The sequence below is a fragment of the Echeneis naucrates genome, chromosome 24 (genome assembly GCF_900963305.1).
Source record: "Echeneis naucrates chromosome 24, fEcheNa1.1, whole genome shotgun sequence".
NCBI classification, from domain to species: Eukaryota; Metazoa; Chordata; class Actinopteri; order Carangiformes; family Echeneidae; genus Echeneis; species Echeneis naucrates.
Genome location: NC_042534.1, coordinates 8860953 through 8879604, shown reverse-complemented (window position 1 = coordinate 8879604; position 18652 = coordinate 8860953). Strand labels below are relative to the sequence as shown.

General features: G+C 39.8%; 1 protein-coding gene across 3 annotated transcripts; it reads right to left on the bottom strand.

The window, feature by feature from the left end:
- Window positions 1-633: 633 nt before the first annotated feature.
- ylpm1 (YLP motif containing 1) lies at window positions 634-17652 on the bottom strand. 3 transcript variants are annotated; one of them, XM_029496084.1, is made up of 22 exons: window positions 16813-17652; window positions 15892-16113; window positions 15180-15218; window positions 14546-14734; window positions 13566-14083; window positions 10915-13410; window positions 10513-10636; window positions 10218-10362; window positions 10034-10123; window positions 9748-9928; window positions 9314-9504; window positions 9026-9180; window positions 8870-8932; window positions 8569-8688; window positions 8267-8443; window positions 8079-8162; window positions 7895-7978; window positions 7738-7812; window positions 2881-2932; window positions 1920-2047; window positions 1553-1736; window positions 634-947 (listed from the first exon to the last, which is right to left on the bottom strand). In XM_029496084.1, the coding sequence occupies exons 1-21, from the start codon at window positions 17380-17382 to the stop codon at window positions 1590-1592; spliced, it is 5850 nt and encodes a 1949-aa protein (XP_029351944.1). In that variant the 5' UTR covers window positions 17383-17652; the 3' UTR covers window positions 634-947; window positions 1553-1589. The 3 variants fall into 3 exon arrangements, with proteins under 3 accessions (XP_029351944.1, XP_029351942.1, XP_029351945.1); XM_029496082.1 differs by having other exon boundaries at window positions 634-1736; XM_029496085.1 differs by lacking the exon at window positions 15180-15218 and having other exon boundaries at window positions 634-1736.
- Window positions 17653-18652: the final 1000 nt, after the last annotated feature.

The window sequence follows — 18652 nt, the reverse complement described above, 5'->3', positions numbered from 1 at the left end:
GAAGCAGGTGGTGGGCTAACAGAACTGGGGCAGTCGAATGGATTAGAATACAGCAATGAGGGCGGAAAACAGAGCAGAGTATGAGTTACTGTCAACTATCTAGAGATGTAACAATGCACTCAACTCACAATTCGATAATATACTAATATATTTTTTTTTGCAAATGCCCCATAAAAAAGAGGCTACAAACTCCTTGTCAATGACACCGGTTCGATTCCGGCCTGAATCATTTGCCGCATGCTGTTGCCCACTCTATCTCTCCCTCATTCCCTGTCACTTGTCAACCTGTCCAATGAAATAAAGCCAGAAAAGCCCACACCCAAAAAAAAGGCAGATCGATTTTTAAATTGTCAAGTGACACATCGTTACATCCCTACAACCATCCGTTTCTTTGTCATGGCTTGAGTGCAAGATTGCAATGAAGGGCTCCCAATAATTTCACATGCACACAAAAACCCTGCGTCCACATAAACACACATGCCGTGCCATTTATTCCCCTTCATTCATTCCCTCAGCTAAACCGAGACACTCCTGAAACACAGGTTCAGTCAGACTCATTCTACCTCCACTGCTGCACAAGCGCACACTTTTAGGGCAGTAGTTGATGAATTGTACATCACAAACAAAATTTGTGAAACTTTTATTGTCTTTTTTCAAGTACGCATTGACTGAGAAGCTGTGCTACAGGAATACAGTACAGATAGTATGGAGAGTAAAAAACAGCAAAAAACAAGACTGGGCACAGGATATCTGACCAGAAATAGCATATAGTCATAAACTACAAATTAATTGGTGAAGATCCAGAATAACCTTTAAAAATAATGGGAAAAAAACTATACCGTACTCTTATCAAAATGTATAAGAATTTGATATCTATTGGTGATTATCACCTTGAAGAGTCTCATGTTTCAACCAGAGTCAGCTTCAATTCTTTCACATTAGGACACCTACAGGGAGAAAAAGAAATCACTGATACTTTGGCCCAAAAAACGATTTGTGTGCAGTATTAATGCTGTTGGTAAACGGATTTATGTGATAACCAAAGACATTTTTCCGATAAATATTACTCGAGTCAATACATGTATATTCATTACATAAAGAGGACTGTTAAAACTATATTGGGGTCATTAAAGGTGTTTTTAAAATCAGTAAAATATTTGCTCCTATTCAAAGGCTACTTCAGTTATTCATAGAATTTCATTTACCATTTACTGCACTTAAACTTGGAAATGAATGACAAGTCTTTTCAATGAAATGGCTGGCTGAACAACGGTGAGATAAAAAACTAATTTTCATAAAATGTTGTTTTATCATATGGATCTGGTCTACAATTCACAAGACTGATCGCATATTTTCAATAGAGGGCATGTAATAAGAAATGGTCTCAAACATGTCCTCATCAAGTTATTAAAAGTGGATTCTATGAGAATATTTTACTGCAGAAAACAATTGAGATACTAACCACAACTCTGGTTTGCATGGCACAAATATGATTACTTTTGCGACTTCTAACATCCATGCTAGCATTTTAAAAAAAGAGTAACAAACCTACCTTTCAAGGGAGGAAAAAAGGGGATAAGATTATCTTCTTAGAAATACTTGGTACGGTTGAGAGCTCTTTGTGCCAGCTGGCCGCTCTCATCTGTTATTCTCTCCCAGTCCGTTTGACCCACCACAAAGCCAATAGCACGTTTTCGATCTGCATCCTTCTGCTCTTCAAGATCAGCCCATCGCACCTTAAACAGGAGAACAACCAGGGCGTGATGTTACAAGCAGGAAATTGATTATTTCAAGTAAAGTAGTTCAGTTATTCAGCATTAAACGTTGCATGTTCTTCCAGGCCAAAAATAGGACTTTCACATGAAACCTTTTCTGCTGCATCATTAACAAACAAATACACGTAAATTTGACATGCTTACCCGTTTCTTGCCTGGTTCGGACATGCGTGTGGCATAATCGTCTGGCAGCTGAAGGTAGTCCTCCAGGCCTGCCGTTTCTTCACCGTCACGTTTCCTCTTCCCGCTGCTCCCCAGACCATCCAACTTGTCTGTATAAATAAAAGATCGCTGTTCATGTCACCTCAGCACTTCTATGAAAAACCTCATCACGTTACCATTCATGTTTGATTACAAGCCAAATTCAGCATCTCTATCATATTCATAATCACTGGCCAGTACAACATTGTTGCTTCATTTCTCTCCACATTTGCTTTGTGTATGTAGAAAATATGACCATGTTCAGCTTTATATGCACATTTGGTTTAAAGGTCCCACATTTTACACTTTTTGTATGTCAGTGAGAGCACATTTGTGGTTTTAAGTCCCAAAATTCATCACAATGCAGATTCATGTCCCTTGCCTCAGGCCTCTGTGTGGCACTCTGAAAGCAACATGTTTGTTGCACTGGGTTTGATCATGGCTGACAGCTGTGAGCACTTTTTTGTGACATCACAAAATGAAAATAGTCCTGAAGTTTCTGAAGAGGAACTTTTCTGCGAACCAAATGCCTTTATATTTTCATAGCATTAATACAGCATCTAGAGTTTATATTAATAAGACATACAATATGGGACCTGTAAAATAAATATGTACATGCATATTCATATATTTTCACAATACTTTCAACAAGTATTTAGACATGGTTCCTTAAACTAATGTCACATCATGAACAGTTTAGATTGTGATGCGGTATGGAGAAAGCAACTGTGTGATTCACTGATGGACCGTCCTAATGAACATGGTCATAACATAACTCACATTCATCATTTTAGAAAAATGATATGCAATCATGACATGTGAAATATGACTAGTGTTAAATGCAGTGCATCTCTGAGAAAAAAAACAAAGAAATAAACAAAAGATAGAAGGCAGAAATACCCACCAAGTTTTGCTTCAGATGTGTCCATCTCCCATTTGCTTTTTGGAATGTAGCCCTATATTACATAAGGAAACACTGTAATTGTTAAACATCTCGGTGAGACAGGGAGGAGGGGAGGTGAGAGAAAGTAGGGAAAGGGGGTTGGCTGAAAAGAGAGCAGACTGGTTTATCAGAGATACAAAGACAAGGACTGAAGAAGGAGTGCATGAGAGATCGTCTAGCTGAGACACATAATGTAACATTTTCATCTCCCCAACTCAAAGAAATGTGTGTTTAATGTATTCAGAGTGAGCCTTTGCTCTTGGCCACATGCAAAGACAAAATATGAGTGAACAACAGCTTTGCTCTGCTCTGGGGAGCACAGACTGTCCAGTAGAGTTTCTCTTTCAAGAAAATAGCGTTCTTAAGTGTGAAGGTACAAAAGCAAAACTCATTGCTTGAGCTGATGATCATGTGGTCAATATATTTTATATATTTACTCTCATTTTCTGAGCTAGTTTTCATGGACAATCACATTATGCATTGATGCAGTTTGATTACCGAGCTAACTCCAAATTACAAACAGTCCATGATCAGCAGTGGCCAGGACACTATTTTGGTAATGTGCCCTGAAAATGTGCTTTTTAGGGACTTACAATAAACACAATAAGAGCTTTCTCGGGTAGCTGCATGCTTAAACCATGAGAGCAAAGTAACACAAGAAACAAAGTGAGAGACCAGGAGTTACAGAGATGATAATTTATAGATACAAGGAAATAAGCATTAACTGCATAATGAAAACATTTTTCTAACAAATATATGACAGTGCACAGAGCCTCTGCAACAAGTCATAAGATAAAACTAAAGTTATGAATATTTAAATTTTTCGATCAATTTGTCCCTTTTTGGTCAAATTTGTTGAGGCTTTTTATCACAGCTTTGTCTTCATACATAATTTTTATCCTTAGACTCTTTATTTTTTGTTTAATATTTGTGTGGAAACCTGTCTTCCAACAACACAACATCATGATGTCATTCACAAATTTATCAACGGCCGAAACATTCTGTTCAGAAATGTTGATTAATTATGTTTGATGTTAGTTGTTTGGAGGTCTGGATAAAGTTCAGATAAATGACAAACAACTAATTTGAGAATCTGTACTATAGAAGGGTATCAGAAGTGGTAGGAAATGGTAAATTGTTTATTTTATTTTATGAGGTATGTATGTTTTAACATTGTTTGTTATTTTGAAAAGATTAATAGTTTATCATTTTGGGGTTGGTTTTATTAATAAACTTTTAATCACATTTTTATTTAACCCCAATGGTCAAAAGGTTTTTTTTTTGTTTGTTTGTTTCTTACAGTTTTCTTTATTGAGTCACTGGTGAAAATGTGTATATGTGACCTGAATATACCAGTATTGCTGTTTTTGTTGCAATTGTGCACACAAGGAATAAATATCAGAAACAAAACATAAATGATAACTCCCAACAGCATCTACATAGGTTCCATTTAAGTTCAGCCACTCTGGTTTTCATATATGCAACGACGCTTGGATTTGAAGAAAGTAGGCAAACAAATGGTTTCCAAGCAAAAGGCCAAGGTCTGCTCAGATTATTCATCATACTGATGCACAGAAAACACACCTTCTCACAGCAAATGTTCACTGAAAAATGCACAAATAAATAAAGAAATAAATAGGCAACTACAAATCTTGGCGTGAAAAAAGTATAACAGATAAAATCTATCTAATCCGGAAAAATGTTTAATGGTGTTGTTGATGCAGTAATCTTAACAGATTACAACAAGAGATTTCATGTCTTGGCCCTGAGCTGAAACTGAGTTTGGGCATTTAATGGAGTATTCTTTGTGTGAGATTAAATTAACCAAGTTGTTCCCACTGGATAGAGCAGATGTGGAGATAAAACTGAAGCATATTCTGTTTCTTTCTTGCAACTGACACTAACTATTCTTAAAATGATTCTATTTTGTTTATCTGACGCATCAGTATAAAATTAATTTTGCATTGATATATAGAAACGTATTGGTTATTCAGTCATATAGCCCTCTAATACCACTAAAGGTCCACACAAAACAGACAGTAGGAAAACTTAGTGAAAACTTTTAGTGACATTTGAAGACTATTTAAAATCTGTATATTTTAGAGATGATTTTTCTTTTTATCAAGTCAAAAATGTTCCTATCTTCATTTTCATGCCCACATGAACTATCAGAGAGACAGAGGCTGAAAGTACTTTTTAAAATGATCATTGAAAAATTATAAACGTATAAAAAAAATTTTTGTTGTTGTAAGTATTTCTTGATGTCATCCAAAGCAGTTTATCCAAGATGTCAGGAAAGATTTACAACAAAAAGTACAAAAGAGACTTTCTATAAAATCTAAAAAAGTCCATTATCACTCTGACACACGGTATAATTTGGTGATGTGTTTGTTCATTAATACATAATTAATGCTATACAACAGTATGATTCAATAATATTTAAGTCCAATAGCTTCAGTCATCAAAGATTTCAGACTTCAAAGTCATACCCAGTATAATTTATTTGTTGAGCCGCAGTGCTCCAGTGTTTAGCCTACTTTTCAGAGACTCGTTAGAGATTGCTTTACTTCGTAGGTCCTAAATAAAAAATGTCCCTTTTCCCTTGTTTACTCAGGTAATATTGAGTTTAATGTTCACATGTAGAAGTGTTTGAGTCATGGGTTAGATTTTCCATTCTCTAATATGCTTGTGTAACAATGGTTTCCCACTCTCTGACAACAATATGATGAATACAAGGTGGGGCTAGGTCACAGATCACATTCACAAAAACCACTCATGATCAGCAGAGGGGAGCAAAAGTAACAGCTCTTAATGGATTTCTCTGCTGCTTTTGCTGGTTTACTTTTACAACCATAAAAAACAGCAGCTAAGAACCCACATTATCTAACCTGTTCTCTGTCTGTTGAGCTCCCCCACTACGTTTAACCAAAGTGCAGTATTTACAAGCAACTTTGGTGCTGAAGGTAGTGAAAGTATCAGTTCTGTGAAACTATGGCAGGAAAATTAAACTCAACATTAATTTAATACTACAAATCATGATAAAAAAGGTGATCAAACATTGTCTCGACATTTTGCAAACACAGAAGCACTGACACATCTCCAAACCTTAATGTGTAGGGAAAAAAAAAGGAACATCCTCAATGAATGACCGAGGTTGAAATAATTTGTTGTAAAAACAATACTTAATGAATAAGCAACAACAAATTGTGTATTTTTCACAAAATTTCAAATCGTGCCAAAGTCAACTTTTATAAGTAGGGCCTACAATGAACTCAAAATGTCAGAAATACAGACTATGGGATTTTGAAACAATAATTAAAGGTCCACAGAGAAGCGATTGAACAGCAGTTTCATTTATATTGCTAATGATGTATGACATTAATAGATGCATGATGCCTTGAGTCCCTATTGAAACCTTAATGGGATGAAAATCGGTTGTATTTCTTTGATTTAAAGTATAAAGAGCAGATTTTTCTTTTTAATTTTCATTTGCTGTAAAATGTTTTGTGGAACTTGAACTCATTGAAAGGTAATGGTAGTAGTTTTAAAAGAAAGATTTTGGATGTGGTAGATGTTGATAATGGTTAAAAATGCATTATAGGCATCTTTGAAGGTTTAGATAAATCCTTCCCACCTGTAATCATGGCAAAGACGCAGAAGCAGTATTGCGATGAAATAAATCAATTCCCATTATTAATGCATTCAATTTGCTCTTGCATTTGAAAAACAGTGAATTGTCAGAGGTCATATCTCTGAGTGACTTAGCATGGAACAGCCTGGTTTCTTTGTTGAACAAATTTGCTAGGATGCGTTAAAGACACAAATAAAAAATTAAACAAAAGCAAAATATTGGTCATATGGGTCAGAAATTTTAGGTTGTTGCTATATGTTTAATTATTATGTGCATTCAAGCACAAAGTCAATGTCTTGCTTTGATGCTTACCTTGTTTTTTTCTCTACTAAAATGACATGAAATTACCACAAATTCATGACATTTGGCTCAGGAGACCATTCTGGTCTCAAGTTTTGTAAATACCTAATAGGAAAATGACCTTGAAGGTAGAAGCATAGGATGGTTTCACGCTTTGAAACTTTCCAAATCACAGGTGATACATATTTAAAGGTTTCATCCAACTGTAAACGGAACTGAGGATACTCTTACAGCAAAACATCACAGTATCCCAAGTTAATCACTCCGATTGTTTCAACATCACTTAACTATCTTTTTTTATTGCCTCTGGAAATGTCTTGAGTGGATGAAGACTTATAAGCCCCTGAATATTCAAGTGTCTGGTGATAAATGTTTAAGGCAATATTCAGCTCGCCTTTATGAAATTCATTGGGCATACCGATTACTGTCATTGAATAAATAAAAGTTTTGTTGTGTTTTTGTATTGGAATTTTTTTTATTGATTTACTTTAATAAAATGTTCCTTACACAGTGGTTCAGCTTTATACAATATAACGCAGCTTAAAACTTTGTACTTTACCAAGAAGCATCAGTTGATTTATTTTTTTTTTTGTAACTTTTTTTAAATTAAGTATTTTGACTATCTTCATACTCTGCTGCTGTACGCCTATTTGTTCATCTGTTTTTTATTACAACATAAGCATACAACACAATAAAATATAAAAAGAACAATTTTATACTATAATAAATCGTGCAGCTACTAATGTTTTGTGTCTATTTCAATAATATTATGGCTAAAAGACTAAGAGCTAATATTAACTTGCTATATAAAATGTGATAGGTGGGAATGCACCTTTGTGGAAACGACTGAACTGTGTAGCTATAATTAAAAGTTTTTCATGTCCTACCATATCACCCTCTTCTTCCTCCTCCCTCTTGGGTTCCTTGGGTTCGTCATCGGGGTTGAAGTCTTCCATTTCAACCTAACAACACAAACCCATCTTTATTTAGCTCAGTTAATGACAGAGAACATCTCTGAAAACCATCAAATCCTGATAATCTCACCTCCTCTATAGCAGCATCCTGAAGCAGGGACCGGACATCTAGGCGCACCATGTGACGTGGTGATGGTTCCCAGTTATTGGACATCTGTGTACAAATTGTAGTATTTGTGGTATTAGCTTTGTATTTATGAGTTTAAGTGGATATTAAAATTGTACAACAATTTGTACAACAAGATCTCACAGACCTTCATGATATCCTTAAGTGTGCGTCCATGGACATTTCTCTTTGCACAAGTCTGAGTGTCTGCAGTGATTTCAGCCAAATAGACCTTGAAGAGAGAGGGGAAAAAACAGACCAAAACAAAAACCACGCCTCTTTAGCACAGAGCAGATGGAGCAGTATTTTTTTCTGACTCATTCCTTAACAACTTACCTCAAAGCCTTTAGTTTTTGCTGCACTCCAGAACTGATCAAAGTGTTTAACCCTGTCATTAATAGTGTCTAAAATGATGAAGGGGAAAAATCCGTCATCCAGAGTTTTCTTAAATGTTTTTAGCATGCTGCTTCGGTAGGTATCTTCCATTTCTGGCTCATATTCATACTCAAGAACCTGCAAAACAGATGTTTAATGTTGTTTAGAATTTGTACAATACTAACTATAACAACTCATTTTTTAATGAGTCAGTAGTTAGTAATTTTTTAATTTTAAAACACTTTTGTTATTGTGTCAGTCACCTTGGTCTTGACTCTTCTTCCTGTGTCTGGGTCTTTCTCAACTTTCTCAACCTCGGTCATGAAATAATCATCCAAGACAAGAACTCTCGGTGGGGCACCACCACAATCGACTTCCTTGTCCTTGAAAGTTTTAAAATTGAAAATCTCAGTTTTCAGATCTTTTTTTTTTCTAGGTTACATAAGATAACAACATGATGTTATATATTTTTGGAAAATGGCTCAATGATTAGTGCTGTTGTATACTCTGCTTAAAGTTGAGCTATGCTCCATTACACTGATTTGCTGGTGTTAATTCACTCACCCGTATGAGCTTTGCAACATGGCTTTTACCACTTCCCGGAAGCCCTCGCATTATGATGACAATCTGTTCAAATAAAAACCTTGAATGAGAGCTGCCCAATATCATGTAAACCTATGATTTAGTTATGTCAAGATACACTGGAGGGATAATTCTTACTCTTTCAGGCCGAGACAATCTGCCAGGTGGCTTGAGGATATCATCAATATTCTTGATTTCTGGCTTCTTCTCCACTCGTGGGGGTGGCTGTGGTGGAGGTGGTAGAGGTGGCGCAGTGGGAGGGACTCGGTCATCTGGATAACTTCTTCTATCCACTGTATGATATTATTTGCACATCAAATCTTTTTCTATACTTTGTTTTTTATTTTATAAATATATGTGTGTTTACTTAATTGTAGCAAAGCATGTGAATACACAGGTATGTTATAGATGCAGAAGTGAAAATACCGTAAGGTGAGGAGCTATGGCCATAACGGTCAGGCCCACTGCGGTCCAGTCCAGCACGCTCGTATGGTTGTCTATCATAGCTTGGCCTTCCATAATGTTCCTCTCGATCACGACTGCCACTTCGGTCCCTGTCTCGAAGGTCCCACTCTCTCTCCCTGTAGCCTGATCTTAGAGGAGGTGCCAGCGGAGATCTACATAGAGGCAAAGTACAACTTAAGTTTCATTTCCCTCACAGTTTATCATTTCAAACAGGCAAAGACTGATGACTATCACAACACTTGACACAATATGATATTGTACCTTTCTTCAACCATAGACTGTGTGCTTGAATCAAAAACAGACAAACAGAAAAGAACATTACATATGTACGGAAGCAATACACATCCCCATGGATGGAAATAAAGAGTATGAGAGCCAAAAAAGAAGCAAGTTACCTGTCATCTCTTTCTCTTGGGGGAAAGCGCTCCCTCTCAAATCTTTCTCTTTCATATTCCAGTGGAGGCTTATCTCTGTATAACTCCCTCTCTCTACCATACTCCCGGCGGTCCATGTAAGGGTCTGATCGTCTTTCATAATATGGGTCTCTGCTATAAGGATCTCTGAGCCCAAGAGGCTCTAGGAATAGAAGACAATAGTTTGTCAGTGAAGAACGGTTGGAAGGTTGTCGAGGCAAGTTCTATTTGAACAGAAAATTATAGTCTTTACAGTACTGAAACATACCTTTTTCATAACCCCTGTCTGATGGCATTGGATCAGGTCTGAGCACAATTCTCTCACCATAAGAGATCCGTTCAACAGTGGCACCAGGCTCTGAAATTAGTGATGACAACAGTCATAACGTTCAGAAAATTCACCAGATTAATCAGTTAAAAGGAGGAAATATGTTCTTTTAAGATGCTCATACCATGTCCATGCCCGTAATCCACAGTCTTTGGAATCACTGGAGCTATGGGTGCAGTGGAAAGGCCTGGCTGGCAATCTATGGCAGTAGGCTTTGCATCCCACGACACAGGTTCAGGTGCAGCTGTCTGTGCCACAGCACTCATGCCCTGAGGATGACAGATTTGATATTATACATATCTAACAGATAATGATTAAATGGCAAAATAGAAACGTAATAAAAACTGAATTAGCAATTGTCATGCAAATCTGACAACAATGTAATCAAAACAGGCTAAGATAATATAATTATCATGCACCTTCAAAACATTCCTGACATCCGGTGGAATCTCCAAACCAAGAAGACCAGCAGGAAGCTCAGGCATGATGTCAGTTGGTGGAGGCTGAGGTTCATTACCAGTGGTCTTCCCCTCTTGCAGTTCCCTGTGAGGACAAGAGAGTGGAGAGAAACACAAAATTAATTTGTTCACAGTATAAAAGATCAGAATAAATGCTAGGAAAAAAATCACTTAGATCACTTGCATGTTTAAAGGCAAGCCAGTTGAAATTCTTTTTTTTTTTTTTTTTTTAAACAATTTGAGAATCACAAATAATGTTCCATCCACCTCAGTTTTTAGATGAACAGCCAATCTGGATAGCCAGTCATTGCGATACAATTTAGCATATCATGTATTAATCAACAATGAAAGGTAAAAAATTACCTTATAAGTTTAAGTTCTTGAGCAGCTTTTAAGATGATTTCATGTTGACGTTGAGAGAGAGCAAGTACATTTGCACCAGTTGTTCCTTGTGGGGCGGATTCAACTGAGCTTTCTGGTAGGTTTGATACAGGTGCAATGGGAAGTGGAGGTTTATCCAAAGCAGGCCCTTCCCTGCGATCCTCATAACGAGGTCTGCGATCGTCATTGTCAGGGGGATACCCTCTTTCCAGTGGTGGAGGGAGCCTTGAGGGCCGTTCCCATTCTGAAGATGGTGGTGGCAGGTATGGTGGCTCATCCTGTCGGTATGGTGGCTCATCCCTGTACTCACGGATTCTAAGTTCTCCCCTTCCCCTGTTGAGTTCGTCATATTGATATGGGTGCCCCCTTTCTCTTTCCTCCACCCAACCGCCCTCCCTGTAGGGCTGTGGTGGGGGCACACGGGGGGGGATGTCTCTCTCAGGAGGTGCACGGTCTCTGTCCCATTCAGCCTCATAGTACTTGGTTTCTTGTCGATAGTCATCAGGATAGTCCTGTGGTGGCCGCCAGCGATACCCATCTTCCCCGTGACCATAGTCCTCAACATAACCCTCATTATACCCCTCTTTATAGTCCTCATGTGTTGGACCTGGCCGCCACATACCTCTTGCCATTCCTCGACCCATAGGTCTTCTCCTCATTCCCCCCCTATCTATTATCTCCTGTGGAGGCATAGGTGGACCTCTGCCATGTGGTGGTCGCCAGCTTAAGTCTCTCTCCATTCCTTCATCATACATAGGCTCCTCTGCAGAATCCATCATTTCATGGGGTGGTGGGGGCATGCGACGTCTGCCTCTTCCTACATCAGGATGAATGGGATGGCTGTGAGGGTCATGCCCATGGTACATGGGGTGCCTTGAGGGATCATGGTCAGCATCACCAGTGTTGTGGCCTAATGGCTCGTGATCCATTGGCCCGTGCACTGGATGAGGCGGGCGCCCTCGTCCTGGGTGCAAGAAACCGGGATGACCACGTGGAGGACGACCTCGGCCAGGTGGAAATGGTGGTCTCATTCCTCTTATTGGAGGTCTCCTTTCTCCCCAATAAGGGTTCTCTTCCTCTGAGTACTCCACTGATTCAGGTTCTTCCCAGTGTCGCTCTGCTGGATCTGCTCTTCCCATAGGTGGTCCTCCTCTTCCCATGGGTGGTGCGCCTCTTCCCATAGGGGGACCCCCTCTGATCATAGGAGGACCTCCTCTACCTAAAGGTGGTCCCCCTCTACTCATCATTGGACCTCCTCTTCCCATAGGTGGTCTGCCTCTACTCATCATTGGGCCTCCTCTACACATTGGAGGTCCACCTCTGCCCATAGGGGGGCCTCCTCTTCCCATAGGGGGCCCCCCCCTCATTAGTGGGGGCCCTCCTCTCCCCATATGGGCGCCTGCTATTGATTCTTCATAATACTCTTCCTCGGTTGGAAAGTGATAGTCCTCTGGAACCCACATTTCTTCAGGTGGCACCTCAGACTCCTCACCTCCAAATTCCTCATATGAAGTATCTTGCCAGTGATATTCCTGCTGCTCTCCTGTCATCCTTATCTCCTCTTCAGGTGTCATGTAATCATACGACGCTTCTGCCCCTAGCTGGACTGTGTTTGAGCCTCTGAAATCTCCACGACCCCTCTGCCCACGACCTCTCCCATGAACAGGCACTGGGGGCTGACCTCGTCCCCTACCAGGGGGAGGCCTTGGAGGCTCTGGTCTTGACTGCATTTGACTGGAGGTTTGGGGCTCCTGTTGGACTCCTGTGGGCTTTAAAACCACTGGTGCTTTGTTGTTTGCCAATGGTCCATCTGGTATACGTGAATTTTGAGCTGTAGTATTATTTGATGATGACGCAGCAGTTAATGAAGGCTTACTCTCAAGAGATTTGGAATTATCATTTTTGTCAGGAGCTGTATTACCAGTTGATTCCTCTGTTTCTGTAGTTGCCTGTAATGTTTGAGGAATGGGATCACTTTGGACAAAAAAACCATCATTCTCAAGCAAGTTATCATCGGTCATATCTACAGCACTGTCCGTATCTTTTCCAGGTTCAATTTTTTCTTTTTCAGGGTGTGGCTGCATGGTTGATTTTTGAGTTTTGCTCTCTACACTGGCTGGTTGTTTAGTGACTGTTTCTGCTTTAGGTTGGGGACATTGCTGTTGCTGATGCTGGGCCACAGGTGGGCATTCAAAACGAGGTGGTGGGCCAGCATGCCTCAGAGGTTGTTCAAACCTGGGCTGCTGCGCAAATCGAGGTTGGTCGAATCTAGTGGGAGCATCAAAGCGCTGTCGTGGTTGGTCAAATCTGGGAGGTCCATCAAAGCGTTGTCGTGGTTGGTCAAATCGAGGGGGACCATCAAAGCGTTGCTGTGGCTGGTCGAACCTTGGTGGCCCTTCAAGGCGCTGCTGTGGCTGTTCGAACCTAGGTGGACCATCAAAATGTTGCTGTGGCTGGTCAAATCTAGGGTTCTTTCCCCTAGGACAGGCAAGACAACAGATATTGTGAGACAACTTTGTTAAGTTTAGTTTTCTTTAAGAGACAATGACAGCATAACAATATAAAACACATAAATTCTGAATGTGATGTAATACACACCAGTTATATAGCAGTGGTACAAAACTCATACTGACCGTGGACCTCTAATGCTGCTAAAGCCTGGTTGCTGAAGTGTGGGAGGACATGGAGGTCTGACTCCTAAACCAGTGGGAGGGCCACCCCCTCTCACAGGGGTTCCAGCAGTTAAATCCGAATGAGGCCCAAATGTAGTTGGCCGTGGGCCTTGAGCTCTGGGACCAACAGCAGCTGGAGAATGCTGTATACCCTGGTTTAGTGACTGCTGCTGTATCTGCATATCCTGCCCAGGGTACTGGCCATATTGCCCCATCATCCCACTATTGTACTGGCCTGGGGTGAATGGAACCATGCCACTCAGGGTGGCCACCCTTTCTTTAAGGTGGATGTTGGTAGCATTCATTTGCTCCTGCCACTGCTTCCATTGGTGCTCATAATCCTGTAGCTGGTCTTTATGGGGATAGGTCTTGAACTGCTCATACCACAAATTAAATGAGTGACCCCAATTTTGAAATAATGGGGTGAACTGCTGCTGCTGCTTTTCATAGTGTCTCAACTGCATTTCAGCAGACATTGACTGCAACAAAGAACATTAAGGAAGGATGTTATTAATTTGTAGTATTAAAATATATTAACAGATACACACACACTGAAAAAACAAGTCATTACATAAAAAATTAAAACTCATTGGCCTCTGAAATGCTACTGGGGTTGAAGATCCCTGGTGCAGGTTTCAGTGTAGACAGTGGGAGTGGGCAGTTTTGTGTAACACTGCCAATATGTCAAAATAACTGTCAACAGGTCCTCAGACCTCAGATCAGAGATCCCACCGTCACCAGTGTGTCCACTCTGTTAACATGGACACTGAAATGGAAACCATGATATTCTGCAGCCACCATGCACACAAACCCCATCTATTGTTTCTGTCTATCTGTTTAACCTATTATCTTTTCTTTTTAAATTATGCTTTCTGTACAGGTCATCTGCATAAAAAAATTAAACAATTGTTAAATTGTTAAAGAAACTACAATATACTTACTTGAAGGTCTGCAGGTTGCTGAATCAGCTGTTGGTATTGTTCCAAGATCTGCTGAAGCTTTTCATGCTGTTGCATGAGAGCCTGGTATTGTATGCCAGCTCTATGCTGCTGCACCTGCTGCCACTGTGCTGCTGCAGCCTGTAACTGCTGAAGGCGGGCAGCCTCTGCTGGGTCTTGAGGGCCTTCAGGCTTTAAACAAAAACACGGCAAGATTGAAGCAATAAAGATTAAACTAGTTTGTCATGTAAGGGAAGAAACATTGTTTTGGATGGGGATTACTAATGAAATACTACACAATCACACAAACAACAACTCTTGGATTATTTATTTACAGTCAGCAGAATGGGGGAATCACTGATCTAAGCCATTTGGTAAATGTCTTATTGGCTTTGATTTCTTGTCCTATAGACCACTAAGGTAAAATATTTGACTTACTGCTGGAACATATGACAATTAAAATCATGTGACTATTTAATTACCTCATTATCATTAATCACCATTAAAAGGGGAAAGAAGACTGAATATATTTGGGTCCTGTGAACTTGACACATTAATAAAATTGGGGTCATCAAAAGCCCTAAGGCTAAATATCTGTGGACATGATGGTAATGGTAGAGTGGGTGGTGAAACTTACTGTATCTGTAAATTTAGAAGGTTTTCCCGCATTTTCACTCTGAAAATTCATGCAAACAATAGGACCAACGTTTAGATCTAGTGATAATGTTGCTGTAAATGTTAGCTCCAGCTTAAATTTTCTAAGTGTCGGAAGCCTTGATAGAGAGGACAAGTACAAGCAGATTTTTTCCCCCTGTAACTGTTCCCGAATGATGGCGGTGCAGCCATGGCAGATCAGGTCAATATGAGAATAGCCGATACTTATGTACTGTTATACAGAATCTTTTGCATCATTCAGTCCATAGAGTACACCAAATTGCAGCAATTAATAAATTTTATGTAAAATATGAATTATTGCATCTAATTTTTCTGTGTGAATGAGAATGAGCTGAGAGTGGATAATTTGATAGAAATATAAAGAAACAGCATCCCAAGCTTAAAACTAAATACAGACAATCAAAATGACATTTTTAACCAGTTGTTTTTAGCATTGCATAAAAACTGTGAAAACGTTTGTTTAGTTGAAACATGTTATAAAATTCTGATCGCTCATTACAATTAAAGTTCAATATGAAATATATTTGTCACCAACCCAAATATCCCAGTCAACAAAGCAGAACTAGGAAAAAATCTGACATTACATAGCTTGTATATGATGTGTAAAATCAGTAGAGTTGACTGAGAAAGGTTTAAGTTCTCACATAAACACCTGGGATGTTAGGCATGCTTACCCTTAACTCGTCAGGTGGTGGAGGTGGTACAGGAGGCTCATCTTTCGGAGGGGGTGGAGGAGGTGTGCTTTTCAGTGGATCTGATGGAGGAGGAGGAGGAACTGCTTGGCCCACCAGTGGCAGCCCTGGGGTTTCACCTTCTTTTTGATTCTGTTTGGCTTTTTCCTGCTTCAATTTCTGTAGATTCTTAAGATGCTGTTTGTACCAAAGTTGCTGTTGTTCCTGAATTAAACAAATACAGGAGGTGTGAGGCAAAGTACATGAGGAACTTCTCTCCATCTCATTTCCTCTATTTACGTTATCATTTAAATTCCCTCCAGAGCATCATTTTATTAATAAAATAGCAGTGAGCACATGGTGGAAGGCCACACACTGAAACCTGTTATTTGTACTAACAGATAAGATAGACAAAGTGGAATCTTATATTTTTCACCCAAAGGTTTAATTTCACATGATTAACATGGGGTGAGATTCTCAAAATCAAAATCTAAGGAAACAAGCAGAATTTCAGACAGGAATGGTCATAATCAACCTAAATGTTGCAAAATGCATAACATTTACAAGTATTTAATTTAAAATTTTAGTTATTTATAAATAGATCAGTTTTTCTTATGAACATGGTTGACACTGGTAAAGCAGGTTAACTGAAAAGTATGACATTGTCATTATAAAAGAATAAGCCTTTCCATCTCATCAGCAGAGGCTCCGGCTGTATATATCTATATAGATATATATATATATATCTATATTAGATATTTGATATACACAATGTGATGTTTATAATAATTGCATTTGTTTATTTGTGTGCATAAGGTAGATAAATATTATTTTAAGAGATACAGAGGTGCTAATGGCCACTAAAGTTCGGTAAGATATTCTTGAGTTGTGACCGAAACTTGTCAAACTGGTGTAAAGTATTACCTGCAGAGGCAAAGCTTTGTCGTCTTCATCAGTGGATGAATCCTTCTTACTGGCCTCGGTGGCTTTGTGACCACCGCTATTCTCCGGAGGTTTTGATGACAGAGGCTCCGGAGGGGGAGGACCTGGTTGGGGTTCAGTGGGGTGGGGCTGTGGTGGAGGTGGGGGAGGCTGTTGGTGACTCTGCTTGGGCCCAGGAGGAGCTCTCATCGGCTGAGCCGGAGTCTCTTCTTGTTTATAGTAGGGCTGAGCTCCAGCGCTGCTCGGGTCCGTATGCCCTGAGGGCTCTGAATGCCACGGTGATGACCCTGAATACCCACCGCCGTACGCACCGGCACTGTTCCCGTGTTGTAGCACAGACTGGAGCTGTTTCTGGTGCAGCATCTGCAGCTGCTGCATCTGCTGGAGGTGTTGCTCCTGCAAGCTGGAAAACAGCGAGCCGCCGGACGAAGCCTCGAAGCCGCCAAACCCCGCGGCCACGCCGGTGTGGCTGCTGCCCGGTTGCTTCCGAGGCCCGGGGCCTCCGTAGTTCTGCGACTGAGGTCCACCATAGTTCCCCCAGGAGGGATACATGGTTAGGGAGGCAGGCGGTGTGCAGGGCCTTTGTGCTCTCCTACAGCCGGGCCACGGTTGCTAACGAGGCTAAGCTAACAGTTAACGTTGACCTACCGTTTAAAACCAACAACTACATTTTCAAATCCCGACAGGAACAGGTCCCGTTAGAAAAATACAACAAACACCGTATATGGGCTTAGAAATCCTTAGTCCCGACAAAATGTCTGTCTTTAGCCTTGTGAAAATACGATACAAAGCGTTCATACACGGTGGACCGAGGAACAGTTGACGGAAATACGTCACTTGTCGCCAGATGACAAATTCCGCTTCGCTCATTTTTGCTCATTATAAAAAGATAGAGCTTATTTTATAGCGGTGCATTTCCCTCCTATCCCACTTGTGTTGTGAGAAACTTTATACATTTTTATTTGCTTGATTAATTTGGGGGTGGGGGGTTGACACACGCTGTTCTTCTTATTATAATAACGTGGTGTTTTCAGTTGTTAAGTCGCAATAATGATCACAGTATCGTTTGGTGGTCATATTCCCAAATGCCATGTGTAATGTAACAATCTGTCAACAATTGTCAAAATATATGAAATGAAAAATACAACACACAAATCACGAGGCATTTTTCTCAATGCGTCTTCCAAAGAGAACTCATTCATTACGGTCGGTGCTGTTGCGGCTGCACACAATGAGCCTATCTATGATTTTACCACAAGAGGGAGACATTTACAAAGACATTTGTACACAACGAGCTCAACCAATGACTTTAACTACACTTACACCACCAATAATAATAATTATTATTATAATAATAATAACTACGACAACATCAATAATATCAATAAATTTTAACTATAAAAGAATCAAACATTAGAATAACATTTAAAATAACAACAATAACATCCAATTGCATTGTCCTAAATTTTATATACAACAGTGCACGAAAAAAAAAAGGGATTGTTCAGGATTTTGCTGGAACTTGAGTCACACTGGGATGGCTTCTTGTTGAGACTCATAAAGCAACTGTGTGAGTTCAGACTGTTTGAGAGGACTCTGTGTTTCCAGACTGTGGGGGTTAGCGTGGGAGGGACAGCTGTGGGAGGTAAAAGACCAGTGACTTTACGTTGCCCTTGAGGTCTGATACACATATGAGTATTTTTTGTCTTAAGATCACCAGTAAATCTGTATTAATTTTGACCAGAACCACTTAAAAAGAATCGTTAAAGCGGATTAATCAAGCCCGTCCTGTTTAATGTCTCCCGTTAATTAGTTTGTCAGC